Raw genomic sequence first — 19,323 nt, 5'->3', positions numbered from 1 at the left:
TTTGATGGCTTTTGATGGTAAGGAAAGATCTACCAAAAAAATTGCAAGGGTATACAAGTCAAAGACTTGGCCCTCTGGTTTTGTGTTCAGTTATGGATAAAAAATCTTAGCATATGTACACTCATTTTCATTTATTACTCACTCATGTGCAATCTACATAAATGAACATAGGCAACAAAGAGAAATTATCAGTCAGTAAGTTCCGCTCTTCAAGATGAAGTCATAAAGTTTGCAATCGACTTAGCCAAGTAGTCAGTCGTAATTAAAATAACGAGCTGAATAGTTGATCAAAAATGGGTGGTAGGTGTTAAATAAAGAGGAGAAGAGTGGAAAACTGTTTAGATCCTTTTTTTGTTTTTTTAATACAGAATGGGTGAAGTCATCTTGTAATTCTCCTGTGCCGCATAACGCATTCGTAGCTGGCCGTGATGTTGATGGGTCAAGAATTTATGTAGGACGTGCTGCTTTCCAGGGCGATGTACTTCCAGCCAAGGTGATTCCTAATAACAGGGTTGCCTATGTTTCCCATAATGGAAGCGAACATAGGGTTCAATACTATGATGTATTGGTGGGCCAAGAATACGAATGGGTTGTATGCGGTGATGGACTTGTTCCAGCAAATGCAATTTCACCTGGTACAACTAGTACACTTGAACGTCTTTACGTGGGCCGTGTTCGCCACAATAATTCGTTGACTATCGGAAAAGTGCAACCATCCCGTGGCTGCATACTTATTCCATATTGTCACCGTGAGCATTCCTTTAACTCGTATGAGGTGCTAGTGAAAAAACAAAGACCTAAACTATGGAAATCTCAATCGTACTAACAGTTTATTAATTGTTTTGTGAGGTAAAAAATAAAAAATAAATACTTCACTTTAGCTGAGAAAACGCAAATTGTGAGTATGTATGTTAATTTTCTTTTTTTTTTGGAAACAGCAAATCGGGGCTTTAAGCAATCAAAGTCAAAAATTAAGTAAGTATACCGACTTCAATATACCATTCACCAAGTGAATTTCAATTTCAATTTCAAATTTCATAAACCACATGAACATATATCTATTAAATTGATTTTGCATGCCTCATAGCAAATGCTATCTCGCTCACTCTACAAGGACAGGAGCACTCTAGCGCCGCCACTAGCCAACGGACAATTCTGGCCTTATGGATCGCGTAGTAAAATACGTTTATACGCATATTTTGAAGATTTCTTGTCCGATTTCAATCAAATTTGGTTGTTTGGTAGAAATAGATAAGAGTAATAAGTCTGCCGAATTTGATTGCGATAGTAAAAAAATTGCAAGAGGCGCGCATACTAAACCAGTCCACATTACAAATATGGTAACTTTAGCTTGGTTAGTTTTCGAGATTTGCGGAGAAGGAAGTGGGCGTGGCAAAATTATGATACAAACGAACCCTTCCCGCATACTAAGTCTTATACTTAAAGAATATAATGTCTCTAGTTTTATGTAAATTCTGGGGGCGTGGCCCCTTTACTCTATACATTTACATTCTATACCAAATTTGGTAGCTCTAACTCTTATAGTCTCCGATATCTAGGCGTTTATACGGACAGACGGACGGATGGACAGACTGACAAGGATATATCAACTCGGCTGTTTATGCTGATCAAGAATATATGTATATACATACATTTTGGCGACTTTAATAAACCATTTTATATACCTTTGCAAGTTTTTCTGTTACTCTTTCTCTATTTAGAGGCGTCAAATGGGAAAAACGAAAAAATAAAAATGTTTTTACAAAGTTTCCACAACCATAAGGAAAAGATCGGATCATGCATTATTGCAGTACTTCAGCAGTCAGTAAAGTACTTTCTAGGAGATAGTACTCTTTATCTAATATGTTAGTATTTATTTTAGATTCGACATAGATTAAGAAGCGACTTCTCTGGTCAACGAGCTAAAACTATTAAAGAAGATAACATATGTACATACATTGAAATAATTATAATTATTATTTGGTAATTTGATGTATTGATTAGAAGTTCTGGAATAAAAATAAATTTATTTGGCCTGGACATTTATATATTAACAAAGTTTAACCTATTAATAGAGGATGTAGACATCTCATTACCTTTCTTTTTCTAAGACAATGTTCTATGAACCCATTAGGCGCATCTACTCTAAGTACAAAGTCTGTAACCTGCTCAGAGACTTCTTTCTTTCCTACTTAGCTCATATGTAGTTAGCTGCATTTTATATATAGTCTTATCTGTTTGTCTGTTTTTTCATATGTTTGAATTTGTCGCCCCTCGGACCCTCTTTTGGGACTCGTGCGTAACCGTCTCCATCCTAGTGTCTAAGTGGCCCCTCTTGAAAGTACTGCGCATTGTACGTCAATGTTGACTAAAAAAAAATGTCAAGGTCAAACTATTTTTAGACCAAGTGAAATTTCTCAACCAAACTCTGATTTTCAATCCGACTTTGATTTTAAGGTGGGGCAATTACCCCTTCCCCGCGGAGAACCACTATTGTCCATTAAGCGCTCTGATAATCTTGAATCACGATAGAAGTTCAACACATGAATAGCTATCAGTAGTAATTTTGATATTGAGCTGAACAGTCGTAGCAGTTGAATTGCTAATAATGGGTGGTAAGTGCCTTACATGAAGGAGAGATATAAAAAATGAACCTATTTTCTTTCCTATTGCAGAATGGGTGCACTCGTCAGTTAATTCTCCTTTACCCCCTAACGCCTTTCTTGCTGGAAGGGATAGTGATGGATCAGATATGTATGTGGGTCGTATTGTTTATGAGGGTGAAATAGTGCCCGCCAAGTTAATTCCCCGCAGAAGGGAGGCCTATATGACCTGGGAGGGAGTTGAATATCTGATTCAACGCTTCGAGGTGCTGGTTGGTCAAGACTATGATTGGATTGCAAGCGGTGATGGTCTAGTTCCACATAATGCAATTTCCACCGGTAGAGATAGTAGAGGGCAACCTATTTATGTTGGCCGTGCTGTCTATAAAGATACGGTTACTGTGGGAAAAGTGCAACCATTGCGTGGCTGCCTACTTTTGGGATACAACGGCGATGAGATTGACATTCAGGCATATGAGGTGCTGGTGAGCACTTAAAATAGAATAATATTCTTGTAAATCACATTAACTAAGTGCAGAAATTTACTCATTCCATTTAATATACACATATGTAAATATATAATCAAGTGTATCACAGAAATCGATAACAACCAAAAACCAACCCTAAAGCAAATGTTATTGTGTCAGAAATGTAGTTTGTCAGTTTTAAAATCTGTCAGCTTTCCCTCCAACATTCGGATAATATTGCAGTTGCTGCAAAATTGATATAAAAGGAAACATTGCTAAAATAAACTTTGATAAATTTTGCATAGATCTGCATTGAAACGAACTCTTAAAATGGTTGTTTTCATATTAAATGTTATTATTTTACGAAAAACCGAACCAAAAAATTAAGGGAGGCGGGTATGGAATTAAATTTTTTTTTTTTTTTTTACAACATCAAATAACTTGGTTTTTGGGCGAAAATCGGGGGTTTTGACTTTCAAGTGCCTTTAAAAATCGAAAAAAAAAATTAAAAAATAAAAATTCGACAGCGTTACCTGGGGAATTTTGTCCTTTAACTAATGTCATTTGATTTTGTCATTTCCGATGATTCTGTGACGAGTTACGATGTTCACCGCAAACCACTTTTTTTTCGATGTCCCTCCGGAGATTGCCTATATCTTACTCAATTTTCAATATTTTTAGATGAAAAATTTTGCACATATTGTTTTAATGTTGTATTATCACACGGGCAAACAAAACTTGAACTGAGACTAACCGTATCGCCAATAAAAATTCCTAAAAAATGACAGATTTTTGCACGAATTAACTATACCTCCTTAAACACTGTGGGCTTTTTATCAAAACAACCATAACTGAACCTGCCAACCTGCTAGAAATGGTAAAAAATCTCAGTGTTTGGCTTTAAAAAAACATACAAAGTTGACAGTTACAATTTTCAGTTGACGTAATAGGGTTGTCAACACTTCAATAATATTTGGCGCGGTAATTATTATTTTTTTAAATTTTTAAATCTAACTTTTGGAGCTCTTAAAAAACAAATTCAATTTTATTGCTTTTCAACAGATTTATTTATTTTTAATCAACTTTCAAAAAATCACATTTATCCCTACCCTACTTGACTTATCAACACTTGTATTGTATCTCTTCGAATTACAAGTAACAGTAAGTGAGTCAAAGAGGGTGACCAAAAATGAAATCGTCGTGATTTCTGTGACACCGACATTTCATTAGATAGATTTTGCTTACCTAGTTTTTTGAAAGTATGGGCGATGAAATCAATCTAATTTTTGTCGCATTTTTATGAAACATATATCATTTGACGGGAAATTCAATTCACTTTCATACTTAGAATAAGAAAATATTACTTTAGTTTAAATTGGTATCGTAAAACGGCGTCAAAACAAGAGACCTCAAGAATTACATACAAAAACCCGAAATTTCGATTGGCCCCAAATCAAATACTGGGGCTAAAATGAAAATTTTTGGTATGCAGTTTATCTTAGATTACCTAGATCTACAACTTCTTCAAAGAATACACATGTCTAACTATAATATTAAAGATTTTGGAAAGAACTGGCTAAACTAATGGCCAGCATTTGGGGGCCGATTTTCGTTCAAACGCACCTGTAAAAAAAACGTCGAAAGCTGACATGACAATAATTACGGGTCATTATCTAAATACAATAACCAATAAATTACTGAAAAAATTTTTTTATTAACTTTCTTAGGAGCCGAGAAAATCAAATTTAAAATCAAACAAAAAAAAAAGGGGCTAACCCGCTGACCACCACTGTACATATATACCTAGATTTATATATATACATTTATATTTTATAATAACCCAAAGGTTTGGCTGTTTGTACAGCTGCTGTGATTTGCTTAGGAATTTATATTCTAAAAAATGTTTTTTTATATATGGTGCAAAGTGCCGTGTATGTAATAATATGTATTGAACTTAATTTGTTAAGGGCGAAGCTCTAACACCTAACAGAATGGACAAAGAGATGCACATATAAGAACTCTTTTTAATGGTACCCATTTCACGAGTTCTTGGTAAACGATGTGAAGACGATTAAAAAACCAGAGGGCCGGGGCTAACTTCGACCGCGTCAAAGTTTGAATACCCTTGCAACTTTTGTGGTAACTCTTTTCTTACCTATAGCCATCAAAGTGGAAAAACGTTTTATCTAAAATGGCGAATGTTTCGTCTGAATTCGAGATATACAACCTGTGCAGTATATACAAGCCTACATGCAAAATTTCAGCTCTGTAGCTCTTACGGTATAGAAGGAGTTTGCGCTCATCCAGACGGGCGGACGGACAGACGGACGGACAGACGGACAGACGGACGGACGGACGGACGGACGGACATGGCTATATGAACTCGTCTCGTCGCGCTGATCAAGAATATATATACTTTATATGGTCGGAGATGCTTACTTCCATGCGTTGCACACTTCTGACCAAAATTAATAAACCCTTTTTGCGATGGTATAAAAATGCAAGTTCCACCGGAAGAGATACGATTACACATTAAACGATTTTCTATAGATAACAATGCTCAATAAACGCTGAATACCCTCTACTGCATAAACATCATGACAAATGAAAAAACATTTTTATACCCTTGCAAAAAGGGTATATTAATTGTGGTCAAAAGTGTGCAACGCATAGAATTAAGCATCTCCGACCATATAAAGTATATATATTCTTGATCAGCACGACGAGACGAGTTCAAATAGCCATGTCCGTCCGTCCGTCCGTCTGGATCAACGCAAACTCCTCCTAGACTGTAAGAGCTACAGAGCTGAAATTTTGTATGTAGGCTTGTATATACTGCAGGCGTTGTATATCTCGGATTCAGCCGGATATATCATATAGCTCGCATACAAATGGCAAAGTCACGGAACAGGGACTTTTCTTAATAACTTCGTTATTTTCTGAGGTATTGTCGTGAAATTAAATATTGGTGAGTTAATTACACATATAAACGACTATGCAAAATTTGATCAAGATCGGGTGACTATATCATATAGCTCCCAAAGGAACGATCTTTCGAAAACAGTGACTTTTGTCAATAACTTCGTTACTTTTGACGCGATTGCTTTCACATTAAATATTGGTTAGTTTAATATATCTGTTAATGAATGTGCCAAATTTGATAAGGATCGGGTAACTATATCATACAGCTCCCATAGGAACGATCGGTGGAAAACAGTGACTTTGTCCAATAACTTCGTTATTTCCTATGCTACGATTGTTGGCCGTTCTTTCGCAAACATTTGCCTTTTTAGATAAAACGACTTTTCCACTTTGATGGCTATAGGTAAGGAAAGAGTTACCAAAAAAGTTGCAAGGGTATACAAACTTTGACGCGGTCGAAGTTAGCCCCGGCCCTCTGGTTTACTTTATTGGGGCTTCTATTTTATATATTTGCATAACAAATATAGCATAACATACAATATCATTAAATGACATTTCAACAGCAATTAGAACAAAGAAAATAATTGATAACAATCGACTGTGCTGAGATACCGTTTTAGGTAAAACAAAATTGAAAATTTAAAACCATATATGGCTCTGTATGGGGTAAAAAAATCAAAAATGATCTCGCTACTATCGCACCTCATCCAAATATATCAAGCGGGGGGCTTGAGTAGTAAAGTAATAAAGAAAATTATGATTTTATAATCAAAGCGAATTAAGTGTCACCCAAAGTCTAAAATTAAAAACATACACACATATACAGTGGCGGCAAAATATTTCTGCCTGCAGGAAGACAAAAAATTACAAACAAAATTGAGTTTTTCAATTGGCCCCAAATTAGATCCTAGAGCCAAATTGACAATTTGTGGTATGCAGTTTATATTAGTTTTACTAGACCCAAAACTTTTTCTTAGGGTCCAAAGACGAATAATCAATTTTGAAAATTTTGAAAATGTGTCTGTTTTTTCTTGCCATGTTCAAATTTTGGGGCTGTTTTTAAAAATTACCCACAAAATTTACGGTACATGATCTCAATAGAATGACCAAACCTCACTGACATTACATATATAAAAATCGGATGAAATCAGAATTTAACGTCAAAGAAATTTATGTCTAAAATTTTTTGCCGCCACTGTATGCAAACAGACTCATTATCTTGACAAGACATCAAAGCTTTAGATAACTTCGATTACGTCGAACTTCAAATACTCTACAGTTCCAATAAACAATCTCTTCATCTCAGTTTCACTAAAACACAACACTACAAACTGGGAAACAATTAAAATCCCTATATTATATATTTTTATATAAAAATAAAAACAAAATCCAAAACTATAAGAAATAGAAGAAAACACCAAACCAAGATTGGTCATGTTTTATATTATTTGAGGGATGATCTTCCGACTCCAAAGGAGTAAAAATTGAAAAACAAATTTAGAATTGTTAAACTTGGCTGGGAGCCTTCCGCTTCAGCTTAAAATTTGTTACACTTTTAATTTACAAATAGCTAGGGATTGAAAACTGTTAAGTATATGTTTCAAAAAGCCAACAAATAAGTTTGTAAGGATTATTGTAAACACATATACTTATCAATAATTGACCATTTTCTTTTATATAAGAACGACTCCAGTTAAGAAATTGTGTTGATATAATTGGTATATGACGTGCTCTAGAAAGTATGCAACAATTTTTTAAATCATATAAACAATACTTCAAAAAACTTGGAATTTAGTTTCCAATGCCTAGGACCGGAATTTGGGGCTTAATAGTTACTATTAAAACGAATATATAAACTATACAAAATTAATATTTTATGGCTCTTTCCTGAATATTCAGATTCTAAAGGCAAATTATTTAATATATAAAACATGGGATCGTAATTGGTGATGGTAACAAAATGCTTAGATCCTACGTTTCAACACAATATTGTCAGCCTAAGTTTAAACTAAACAGACGGCCATGGAAATCCAGGATATTTCAATTTCAGGCTTTGAAAAAATGTTGAAAAATGACATAATCCACAAAAAACTCTTTTCTTTTGCTAATGTCCATGAATTTGGTTGCAAACTCCTTTCTGAAATGATTATACCCTTCATTTGATAGTAAACAAATTTCAACGCAAAAGCTTGCAATAAACTGTACGCTTATCATTTTAAATTCGTACGTTCAGCTCAACAGTCGCACCTTTTGAATCGCTAATAATGGCTCGTAAGTGCATAATAAGTGCATAATATAATGTGAAAATTTTGTAAATTACCTATTCTTCTTCTTTTAAATACAGAATGGGTGCAGTCATCTATTAATTCTCTTATACCCCATGACGCCTTTAATGTTGGGCAAGATGCTGATGGAGCAGAAATGTATGTGGGTCGTACTATTTTTGAGAGTGAAATATTGCCAGTAAAGATTGTTCCCAGAAGACGGGAGGCCTATGTAACTTCGGGAGGAGGTGAATATCTCGCTCGGCGATTTGACGTGTTGGTTGGTAAAAACTACGATTGGGCTGCAGGCGCTGATGGGCTAGTTCCACAAAATGCAATTTACACTGGCAGAGATAATACAGGGCAACTTATTTATATTGGCCGTGCTGTCTATAAAAATACGGTGACTGTGGGAAAAGTTCAACCATCACGTGGCTGCCTAATTTTAGGATATAACGGTGATGAGATCGAGATTAACGCGTATGAGGTGCTGGTGAGCACTTAAAATGAGACAATCTTTTTGTTAATCACTTTAATTATGTACTTTAATTTCATGCAAATTCATACATTAATTTAAATAAAATGCATAACATTTAAAACTTTTTATTTTTATTGCAACTACAATTTTAACCAATATGAAAGCCCATGAAATTCCAAACTGTCCAGTTTAAACTTTTTGAATTTATTCATCCAATGCTCTAATAAATACTTACATAAATTGGAATCATTGGCGTCTTTAGAGGGGAAAGCAATCTTATCTTTTAAAATTGAGTAAACACGAAAGTCCGTGAAGTTATTGTTGAAATAAGTCAGTGATTTCAACAGCTACAAATTTAGACAAGAAATGATATATGTAGTTTTGATTACGAATTGAAGAGCAGGATTTCAGGTATTTTTCAAAATTCTGTTTACATGCTTTTTACAAGCATATCTTAGTATCTCGCTTACGGCCAACTCCGGTTTTATGGAGAAACGTTTATATGCATAACTTATATATTTTTGGTCCGATTTTGATCAAATTTGGTGTTCTGCTGTATATTAGTATCAAATTTAAGTTACGTATTCAGTAACTTAATAAATATTTACTGTGTCTTAATCTAAATAATGAAAATAAATGTATTATAGAGGTTCTTTTTCCTACTTTCTTATAAGTTTAATCAATATTATTATTAAACAAAATTATTCATTTTAACAAAAATGAATATGTTGAGAGCGGAAGCGAAAAAAAAAATAATATTTCATCTGCTCTCATCTCGCTCTAGGTTTTGAACTACGGCTACGGCTACGTATGAAAATTCGTTTCATTTTTTGCTATTGCTATTGCTATAGCTTTTTTAAACGTCAAAAACTACTACACAAGCCTACACACCAAATTTGGTGGCTCTAGCTCTTATAGTCTCCGAGATCTAGGTGTTCATACGGACAGACGGACATGGCTAGATCGTGTTGGCTGTTGATGCTGATCATGAATATATATACTTTAAAAAACTTCCTTTTGCCAGTTACATACATACATTTATGGTATTCCATATTCTTATCTGTTTGGATTAGAAATGCATTTTGTATTTTGTTGGCTAACTTACTCACTTTCTATAAATGAATTGAATTCGTTTCCGCTAAGCAGTTCATTTACTTTTGCTTTGTTTAAAGGTTTTCGACCCAGAAACTGACATCTAGTCATCTACTGTTATCTAGTTGATTTATTAAATTTTAAATTTGTATAAGTAAATTAGAATTTTAGATTTATTAATTCCCAGAAAAACAATTTAATGGCAGACAACGGCATAAAGATGACACCTCGTATATATGACTAAATTACTTAGTCAGATTGTTTAAGCCACCAACATTGCGTATACGTAATTTAAAAAACAAATGTTATGAAAACTTTTATTAAACTGAGCATTTTTTCGATTTTTGGAAAACACTTTTAAGATGGCTTTAAGAAGTAATTCATGTTTGGCGGGAATTTTGATCCCTCCCTTATCGTCTTGGATCACAGTATGCCTTTTTATTCTTTGTGGGAGTCTCCCGATTTTGACGAAATTGGAAACAAAACAAGATAATAAGCACAATGTGTAGATATATGTTCATATATGTTTCTACACATATATAAATATGTTTTCAAACAAAAAAGTATCCAGAAACAAGAAACTACACTATCAATTAATTACCATTGCAGTCTTTAACCCGTATTTTATCATTAAGTAAGATAAAATTACGTCCGAAACATATGTACTTACATATTTAAATATAAAGAGTACAAAATTTCGTCATATGTGAATGACTAGGTAATAAATGCAGTAAACAGTGCAGTACTTACTACCAAAACATTAGAGTTACTTACAAGTGTGCTTCTTCTGTTGTCTACGAGTTGATACTCGTTGATAAGTATCAAAGGAGATAACAGCCCATTAAAATAAATAATTATATCAAATACATAATATCGCCATTTCGAAGACGGTAGACGAAATTCAACCCATGAACAGCTATCAGTACAAATTTTGATATCGAGCTGAACAGACGTAGCTTTTAAATTGCTAAAAATGGGTGGTAAGTGAATGAAATGCAGGAAATATAAAAATTTGCATAATTTTTTTTCTATTGCAGAATGGGTGCGCTCGTCTGTTAATTCTCCTTTACCGCCTAACGCCTTTCTTGCTGGAAGGCATAGTGATGGATCAGATATGTATGTGGGTCGTGCTATTCATGAGGGTGATATACTTCCAGCCAAGCTGATTCCCAGAAAGAGAAAGGCCTTTATATCTTATGACAGATTGGAACATGAAATTACCCACTATGATGTGTTGGTAGGTCAGGGATACGATTGGGTTGCTAGCGGAGATGGGCTTGTTCCGGATGATGCAGTCTACACTGGAAGAACTAGTTCTGGTGAACTTCTTTATGTTGGCCGCGCAGTGTATAAAAATACGATGACTGTAGGAAAAGTGCATCCATCGAATGGCTGTCTCTTTCTGTCATTTGATGGCGAAGAGATTTCTGTTGAGAGTTATGAGGTGTTAGTCAGAAAATAAATCCAAATCATTTTATTCATTCGTTTGAACTAATTGTAATCATTTACATACTTAAATTAAAAGCAGCGCCATTTACATAGATTAATAAATATCCATTTAATGCTCAATGTTTTAATTGACTGTCGCCACATACTAGGAAATTCGATCTGTCTTGGTAGTGGTACCAACATTCACACATGCCCTTCCTATTTGGGGATCTGTAGCTACATCTACTGTAAAAAAGGTCCAAACCATCTAGAACAAGGCGCTTCGTCGCATTACAGGAGGAGAATTGTACATGCGAAATTCAGCTATCCACCACGACCTGGGCCAACCCACGATTGCTGAACTAATAGGCCGACACAGCACGTCTGCATCCTTTGGACAGACGACAGACCAACACCGATTGTTCGATAACATTGACGAAACACACTAGATGACGAAACGAGCATATCAAATTACATTGTGATAGTCGAAAAAAAGGACTTGGCAAAATTCGACGGTTTCACCCTATTTCGGATCCTGCGAATCGAACTGCATCATTAGTTTTTTAAGTTATCACGATGGTTTCATACAACATTTTTTGCGGAAGTTTTTCATCAAAGTTGCCATTTTTTCCAAAATGGTCTTATTTTCATTTGCTTCTAACTTTCAAAATATTAATTTTTTTTACAAACTTTCTTCAGCAAAGTTTCTTAAAATTGAAAGGACTACAAATGTTGGGAAGATATCTAGCCTCTACATCCGTTTGTTCCTGAGCTTTGGGACAAATGTAAAAAAAAATCGAATCTTTTGCCAATTTTTTTATACCCTTGCAAAAAGGTTATATTAATTTTGGTCAAAATTGTGCAACGCATAGAAGGAAGCATCTCCGACCATATAAAGTATATATATTCTTGATCAGCACGACGAGACGAGTTCAAATCGCAATGTCCGTCCGTCCGTCCGTCCGTCTGGATCAACGCAAACTCCTCCTAGACCGTAAGAGCTACAGAGCTGAAATTTTTTTTGCATGTAGGCTTGTATATACTGCAGGCGTTGTATATATCGGATTCAGCCGGATCGGATCACTATATCATATAGCTCCCATACAAAAGGCAAAATCACGAACTGTGACTTTTCTTAATAACTTCGTTATTTTCTAAGCTATGATCATGAAATTTAATATTGTTGAGTTAATTACACATATAAACGACTATGCCAAATTTGATCAAGATCGGGTGACTATATCATATAGCTCCCATAGGAACGATCTCTCGAACAGTAACTTTTGTCAATAACTTCGTTACTTTTGACGCGATTGCTTTCAAATTAAACATTTGTTAGTTTAATATATCTGTTAATGACTGTGCCAAATGTGATAAGGATCGGGTAACTATATCATATAGCTCCCATAAGAACGATCGGTGGAAAACAGTGACTTTGATCAATATCTTGGCCGTTCTTTCGGAAACATTAGCCCTTTTAGCTTAAACGTTTTTCCACTTTGATGACTATAGGTAAGGAAAAAGTTACCAAAAAAGTTGCAAGGGTATACAAACTTTAAAGCGGTCGAAGTTAGCCCCGGCCCTCTGGTGATTTCTTTCTCGCATTTTGCTCATAATATTAAAATATATTATGCTCAATGGCAGCAGAGGAGACACCAGATATTTCTAATTTACATATGTATATTCTTGATCAGCACGACGAGACAAGTTCAAATAGCCATGTCCGTCCGTCCATCCGTCCGTCTGGATCAGCGCAAACTCCTCCTAGACCGGAAGAGCTACAGAGCTGAAATTGCATGTAGGCTCGTATATATCTCACAGGTTGTATATCAGACGGATCGGACCACTATATCATATAGCTCTTATACAAACATCAAAGTCACGAACAGTGACTTTTCTCAATAGCTTCGTTATTTTCTGAGTTATTGTGGTCAAATTTACGGTGGCCCTTTCGAAGTTAGCTCCGGCCTTATGGTTCATTTTCGCGCGAAACTTTTTAACAAAGTTGTCATCAAAGACAAATATAACTGAATCGCCTTGCTTATTGATGATTAACCAAAAATTTCCTTATAGAAACTTCCTACTGTTGCATACTTTTCGGAGACTTAAAACACCCTCTGTGCCCATGTAATAATTCTCAAGGCAAATTTGAATTCTTTATTAATTTAAAAACCGAATTAAAATGAAGTAAGTAAGTCGTCTCGCCGACTTAGGTATACCATACACCAGTAAAGCAAATATTTTAACTTTATTAAACAAATGCATTTTCACATGCTTCTTACAAGCATATCTTAGTATCTCGCTCACTCAATCATACGAGCACCTTAGCGCCCCCACCAGCCAACGGCCAACTCCGGCCTTATGGAAAAACGTTTATATGCATAACTCGACTGTTATGCATATGTCCGATTTTGATCAAATTTGGTATTTTGCTAGATATTAGTATTAAATTTAAGTGTGCCAAATTTGGTTGCATAAGGTAAAAAAATACGGGAGATAATCAAGTTTTTGAAATTACGGGGGCGGAAAAGGGCGTGGCAAAGTTTTCATACATACAAAATGTGTGCATTTACTAAGCGAATATACATACCAAATATGGTGTCTCTAGCTGGAATAGTTTTTGAGATAAACGCTTTTTTTAAATTGCGGGGGCGGAAAGGGGCGTGGCAAAAATTTGAAATAAACTTGATCACTCTAAACGAGTCTACATACTAAATTTGGTGGCTCTAGCTCTTACAGTCTCCGAGATCTAGGTGTTCATACGGACAGACGGACGGACGGACGGACGGACAGACGGACGGACAGACGGACGGACAGACGGACATGGCTAGATCGACTCGGTTGTTGAACCTGATCAAGAATATATATACTTTGTGGGGTCGGAGATGCTTCCTTCTGCCTGTTACATACATTTTGGCGACTTTAATATACCATTTCACCCTATGGGTGTATGGTATAAAAAGGAAAAAACAAGCTTTCTTTTTGTTTTGAATCATAGGATTTTTAGGGATGTCCTGACCATCTCGTATTTGATAATTTTGTCATTATTAAGCAAGTTATTTTGTTTTTTATTGTCTCGTTAGTTCATTACAATTACAATTTTAACTGTGAAATTAATATAAGTTTACAATGAAATTTATTTTAAAACATTTATCAAAGCTTTAAGGTTTTATGATGAAAAATTCAGCTGCCATAATTTGCCAAACAATTAAAAAAATGATTAATTAAACGTTTTTAAAATTCATAATTATTAAATCAATTATTTCTAGAATTAAAAGAGGAATTACAGAAGGATATATCCTTAACTTTTCCTGTATGAAATTGGTTGAGATTAGACAATAATTAAATTGTTTTAATTGTAAGCCTTAAATCTAAGCTGATCTTTATTAAATGTAAATTTTGCGATGTATAATATAATATTTGAAATTTTTTCATAACAATATTACCTCAAAAAGTAGTTTTGACCACGGATTTCATTATTGCAACCACTGTGCATAGATGTTTTTATAGCACCAATAAATATGTTTATCTGTTCGCTATGTTTAACAAAAGACATTAATCGTATAACTTGCAATTGAGTGAATAGAAATCAGTACAAATTTCGATATCGAGCTGAGCAGTCGCATCAGTTGAACCGCTGAAAATGATTGGTAAGTGCATGAAATAAAGGAGAGATGTGAAAAATTACTTATTTTATTTTATTATTATTGCAGAATGGGTACGTTCGTCTGTTAACTCTCCTTTACCGCCCAACGCCTTTCATGTTGGTCAAGATGGTGATGGAGCTGAAATGTATGTGGGTCGTGCTATTTTTAGAGGTGATATACTGCCAGCCAAGGTGATTCCCAGAAGGAGGGAGGCCTATGTATCCCATTCCGGACGGGAACACGAAATTACCCACTATGAGGTGTTGGTGGGTCAGAGATTCGATTGGATTGGATGCGGCGATGGGCTTGTTCCAAATAATGCAATTTCCACGGGTAAAGCTAGTACTGGTGAAAACATATATATAGGTCGTGCTGTCTATGAAAATACGGTGACTGTCGGAAAAATACAACAATCTTGTGGCTGCCTCTATTTGTCATATCAGGGCAAAGAGATTTCGATTAGGACATATGAGGTGCTAGTGAGCTCTTAAAATAAGACAATTTTAATGTAAAACACTTAATTCATTCATTTGAGTTGCGTGTAACAACTTACCTACTTTACCAATTAATAAATACATAAATAATAAGAATGTGTTACGTATTTTAACTACAAACTTTTCCTTAATTTTCTTTATATTTCGTCATTTTTCGTACACTAATATATCCAAAGTCATATATACTTATTGGTTGGCCTTGCTTACCCAAAGAACTTTTAATGTTCATCTGAAATTCTTGATCGTAAGTAACAGATAAAGGAATTTCAAATACAGTTTATGTACAGCAAAATTTCATTTCCACGAAATGCTTATCGACATAGAATCGAATTGAGGTGGTACGTTTAATTGACTATCATTACCTATAATATTCTATTAACAACGTTGATAACAAATCGGTACATAGATTAGCGAAAGAAATTTTTTCTCGACAAAAATGCAACACTGCAATTTTCATGGACATTCAAAGTCAGTCAAAGTGATTAGTCAGAATTCTCAAAATAAAACCTCTTGTTTACTTTGTGAGCTGGCCTAACAGGAAGTGATAATAAATTGTAAATGGATTTTGAAGTTTTAGTGCGTATTTATGTGGAATGGGTAAAGTAAAAAAGTGACAAAGAGCCATTGTAAAAAAAAATCAAAATTTGAAAACGAAAAGAGTTAATAGAAGTATATTTTTTTTATTGTATTAAAACCAAATCGAAGTGAAAAAACATTTTTTTGTTCTGCAAGAGGGCTGTTTTAAAAGTTATTGGACTTCAAAGTTAGCAAAACAAAAAAGAGACATGCTACAAACGGCAAGGACAACTCGATGCAGGATCGTCTGAAATTAAAATTTAGATTGAGCATGAATATAATTCTGAATCTGACCTTATTCAGAATGTTGGGTGTTTTTTGTTTTGTTCACCTTTTTTTAGTTTACTGTAAAGAAAAATCCTAAAATTCTGAATGAGTTCAAGACCAAAATTGTGGCAGTTCTACGTCGATCGTTTCATAACTAAGAGCTGTATTTTAGCCGCCATTTTAAGACAAAGTTTTCAGATAAACGCGTTTAAAGTTTGATTTCTTTTTTTGTTTTGGCATGACTTTGCCTCACAGGACGAAAATATTCCCTCACAATTGTAGTCCCTTTTAAGGCGATGTTGTCAATACTCTAAAGCATAATTAAAGCAACAAAAAAGATAAGCAAAAACGAAAAACTTTCCAAACTATGCAATTGCTTTTCGGTTTTCGCTTTTCAAGCTGAATTCTGTTTTAAGATGGGTCATATGCTTAGTTGTCATCTATGGACAAACATAATGGCGTGGCTCATTTGTTCATCTGTTAAAGAAATACAACAAATTTCAGTTCATTATCTGCAATATTCGACTTTAGGCCAATTATTTTGCATCCCGACCCACTGTGCCATTGAAGGAAAAGACAAAAACGCTCCTTTTTAAATTTTTGCCGATTAATTGCTTTTCCAGCTAAAGTTGAGGTTTTCAAATGCAAGGGGGATCCCTGTTGGTTAGATAAGATTTATAACTTGATAAACATTTAAATAAAATTTTATTGTCTATAAAAAGATAATAACCCACAAATAGGTACGTATAAACAGATAAAACTTATTTTTTTTTTTTTTAACTGAAATATCTTGCATTTGATTAGCATTTGACAAAGATGTCCATTGTTCAACAGAATCATAATTATTTAATTCAATTTAATAATCAATCTTGATCCGATGAATCTGAGCGAATGTGATTTGTTTTAAGTGCATTTCAAGTGATCGATACAGAACAACATTACTCATAGATAATATTAACCAAGTTGACTATTGTTTACACTTAATATACGGCCCCTTGGGCCATAAAGTAATTCCCCCCTCTGACAAAATAATAAAGATAATGGTTAAAGCACTCGTAAGTCAAAAAAGTTGCCAGTACAAAATCAGACCCCAAGCTGAACACTTGAAGTAGTGATATATTAAATAAAAAATGGGTCGTAAGTGGTGAAAAATTATCAGCTCCAAAGTCATTTCCACTTACTCAAAGTCCGCTCTTTCAGAATGGGTGAGCACGTCTGCAAATGCTCCTTTGCCTCACAACGCCTTCCATGCTGGTCATGACAGTGATGGGACACCCATCTATGTGGGTCGTTGTGTCTACGAGGGTGACCATGTGGCAGCCAAAGTGATTCCCAGTAAGGGCGGAGCCTATGTAGCTTATGGCGGAAAGGAACATAAGGTCACCCATTATGAGGTGCTGGTTGGTCATGGATACGCCTGGGCTGCCTGCGGTGGTGGACATATTCCACGGAATGCAGTTTCCACTGGTAAAACCCGTACAGGTGAACCTCTCTATGTTGGACGTGGTTACCATGCCAATTCATTGATGGTCGGAAAAGTGCATCCGTCGCATGGCTGCCTCTATGTGCCATTTGGCGGCAATGAAATTACCCTGAGATCATATGAGGTGCTGGTCAAAAATTAATTGATCACAAAAAACAAATTTGCAAGAGTGTTCATTCAAAATATTTTGTTTATGTTTATTGTTTTGTTAATTTTTTTTATTAAGTCCAAAGGCAATACAAATGGTTTAATAAAAAGTACTGACTGGTAAATTCTAGAGATATGTGTAAAGGAGAACCCTAATTTTATTTTACTTACTATAGGTCAGTTGTATTGTATAATTTACTAGCTCAATGAAATCTTTTCATTTGTGTACGCATATATGTACATATGTATACAGTGCAAATAAATTAGGAAGCTTATTAAGTGGATAAGATTACATCATGTATATATGTACATAAGTACAAAGATTTCTTTGTTAACCCTTTAAGACTTGTGGACTTTAATCCTTTATGACTTAACGAAAAACACATTTTAAATGAAGCAAGTCGTATCGCCGACTCCGGTAAACTATGCACCAAGTAAACAAAATTATTTTAATTTTTAAAGACCAAATGTATGTATGTATGTCTTTTTAATTCCTTTTACATGCCTCATGCCGTAGAATATTCTATCTTGTTCTTACAAACACAAGAACACTCGAGCGCCACCATCAGCCAATGGCCACCTCCGCCATGGTGCTTATACGGACGGACGAAGGGACATGGCTAGATCGAACCGGATAATTGATGCTGATTAAGAATACATACGTTTTGGCGCCTTAAATATACCATTTCACCCATTGTCAATTACAATGTCAAACTCACGAAGCTTAAAGGGTTAACAAATTTTAATAGATTTCATCGTTTCACATTTGTTTCATATTAAAGAAGATTGTCTTTAAGTAAATGCTAAAATGATATGGTGGAATTATAGTTTTTTTTTTGGCATAAATTACAATTAAAATGTTATAGGATTGAGTACAATAAATCGTACATACTAATTTATATGACTTTCAATTAGCCAGTCTTAAAGGTGAGTAGATCGTCTGTATAGCTCATACAAGAACAACCAACATCTATTATCAGAGAAAGTTATAATGGCCTTACCAAATCATAAAAGCTAAAAGTAGTTGGGAATTCAAGCTACATCAAGCGAGAAAAAAAAACTATGTTTAGCTTCCAAATCGATCTATTAATGGACATTTTAAAGCACACATTCTGTTTTACTGTATTATTCACAATATTGTGAAATCACAGGGTAGTAAATTGTTTCTTTAGTCTCACTTGCAGACTAAAAACCATGTTAGAATGTCTTAAGAAAATAAACATTCAAAGACATGAGAAAACATTAAAGATACGTCAAACAAAGCCCCCATGCAATTTTATAAACTTTATTTTTGATAAAATTTGATAAAAATAATGATAATGTATTTTTCTTAATAAGTATTTATTACTGTGTTGCACTTTAACCATGACTGATAAAAGCTTGACTCTCAACAAGATATTACATCCCTATATATTACAAATCATTATTGTTTAATATTATATTATATAATAAACA

At 34.5% G+C, this 19,323-nt stretch overlaps 6 protein-coding genes across 6 annotated transcripts; all 6 read left to right on the top strand.

Annotated features, from left to right (window-relative positions):
* Positions 1-275: 275 nt before the first annotated feature.
* LOC26530320 lies at positions 276-887 on the top strand. Its single transcript, XM_015179299.3, has 2 exons — positions 276-300; positions 369-887. The coding sequence occupies exons 1-2, from the start codon at positions 294-296 to the stop codon at positions 824-826; spliced, it is 465 nt and encodes a 154-aa protein (XP_015034785.1). The 5' UTR covers positions 276-293; the 3' UTR covers positions 827-887.
* Positions 888-2,554: 1,667 nt separating this feature from the next.
* On the top strand, positions 2,555-3,392 carry LOC6638251 (natterin-1). Its single transcript, XM_002061314.4, has 2 exons — positions 2,555-2,615; positions 2,676-3,392. The coding sequence occupies exons 1-2, from the start codon at positions 2,609-2,611 to the stop codon at positions 3,098-3,100; spliced, it is 432 nt and encodes a 143-aa protein (XP_002061350.1). The 5' UTR covers positions 2,555-2,608; the 3' UTR covers positions 3,101-3,392.
* A 4,832-nt stretch (positions 3,393-8,224) lies between these two features.
* LOC26529318 (natterin-3) lies at positions 8,225-8,855 on the top strand. Its single transcript, XM_015179275.2, has 2 exons — positions 8,225-8,263; positions 8,337-8,855. Exons 1-2 carry the CDS (start codon positions 8,257-8,259, stop codon positions 8,759-8,761), a joined length of 432 nt encoding a protein of 143 aa, XP_015034761.1. The 5' UTR covers positions 8,225-8,256; the 3' UTR covers positions 8,762-8,855.
* Positions 8,856-10,727: 1,872 nt separating this feature from the next.
* Positions 10,728-11,395, top strand: LOC26529673. Its single transcript, XM_023177210.2, has 2 exons — positions 10,728-10,806; positions 10,864-11,395. Exons 1-2 carry the CDS (start codon positions 10,800-10,802, stop codon positions 11,286-11,288), a joined length of 432 nt encoding a protein of 143 aa, XP_023032978.1. The 5' UTR covers positions 10,728-10,799; the 3' UTR covers positions 11,289-11,395.
* A 3,460-nt stretch (positions 11,396-14,855) lies between these two features.
* On the top strand, positions 14,856-15,491 carry LOC6638252. Its single transcript, XM_023177054.2, has 2 exons — positions 14,856-14,904; positions 14,968-15,491. The coding sequence occupies exons 1-2, from the start codon at positions 14,898-14,900 to the stop codon at positions 15,390-15,392; spliced, it is 432 nt and encodes a 143-aa protein (XP_023032822.1). The 5' UTR covers positions 14,856-14,897; the 3' UTR covers positions 15,393-15,491.
* A 1,821-nt stretch (positions 15,492-17,312) lies between these two features.
* On the top strand, positions 17,313-17,998 carry LOC111518874 (natterin-3-like). The gene is made up of 2 exons (XM_023176950.1): positions 17,313-17,375; positions 17,439-17,998. Exons 1-2 carry the CDS (start codon positions 17,369-17,371, stop codon positions 17,861-17,863), a joined length of 432 nt encoding a protein of 143 aa, XP_023032718.1. The 5' UTR covers positions 17,313-17,368; the 3' UTR covers positions 17,864-17,998.
* The last annotated feature ends 1,325 nt before the right edge of the window (positions 17,999-19,323 follow it).

The sequence above is a fragment of the Drosophila willistoni genome, assembly GCF_018902025.1.
Source record: "Drosophila willistoni isolate 14030-0811.24 chromosome 2L unlocalized genomic scaffold, UCI_dwil_1.1 Seg139, whole genome shotgun sequence".
Classification (NCBI taxonomy): domain Eukaryota; kingdom Metazoa; phylum Arthropoda; class Insecta; order Diptera; family Drosophilidae; genus Drosophila; species Drosophila willistoni.
Note: the sequence above shows the minus strand (reverse complement) of the source record. Positions and strands in the feature narration are given on the sequence as shown.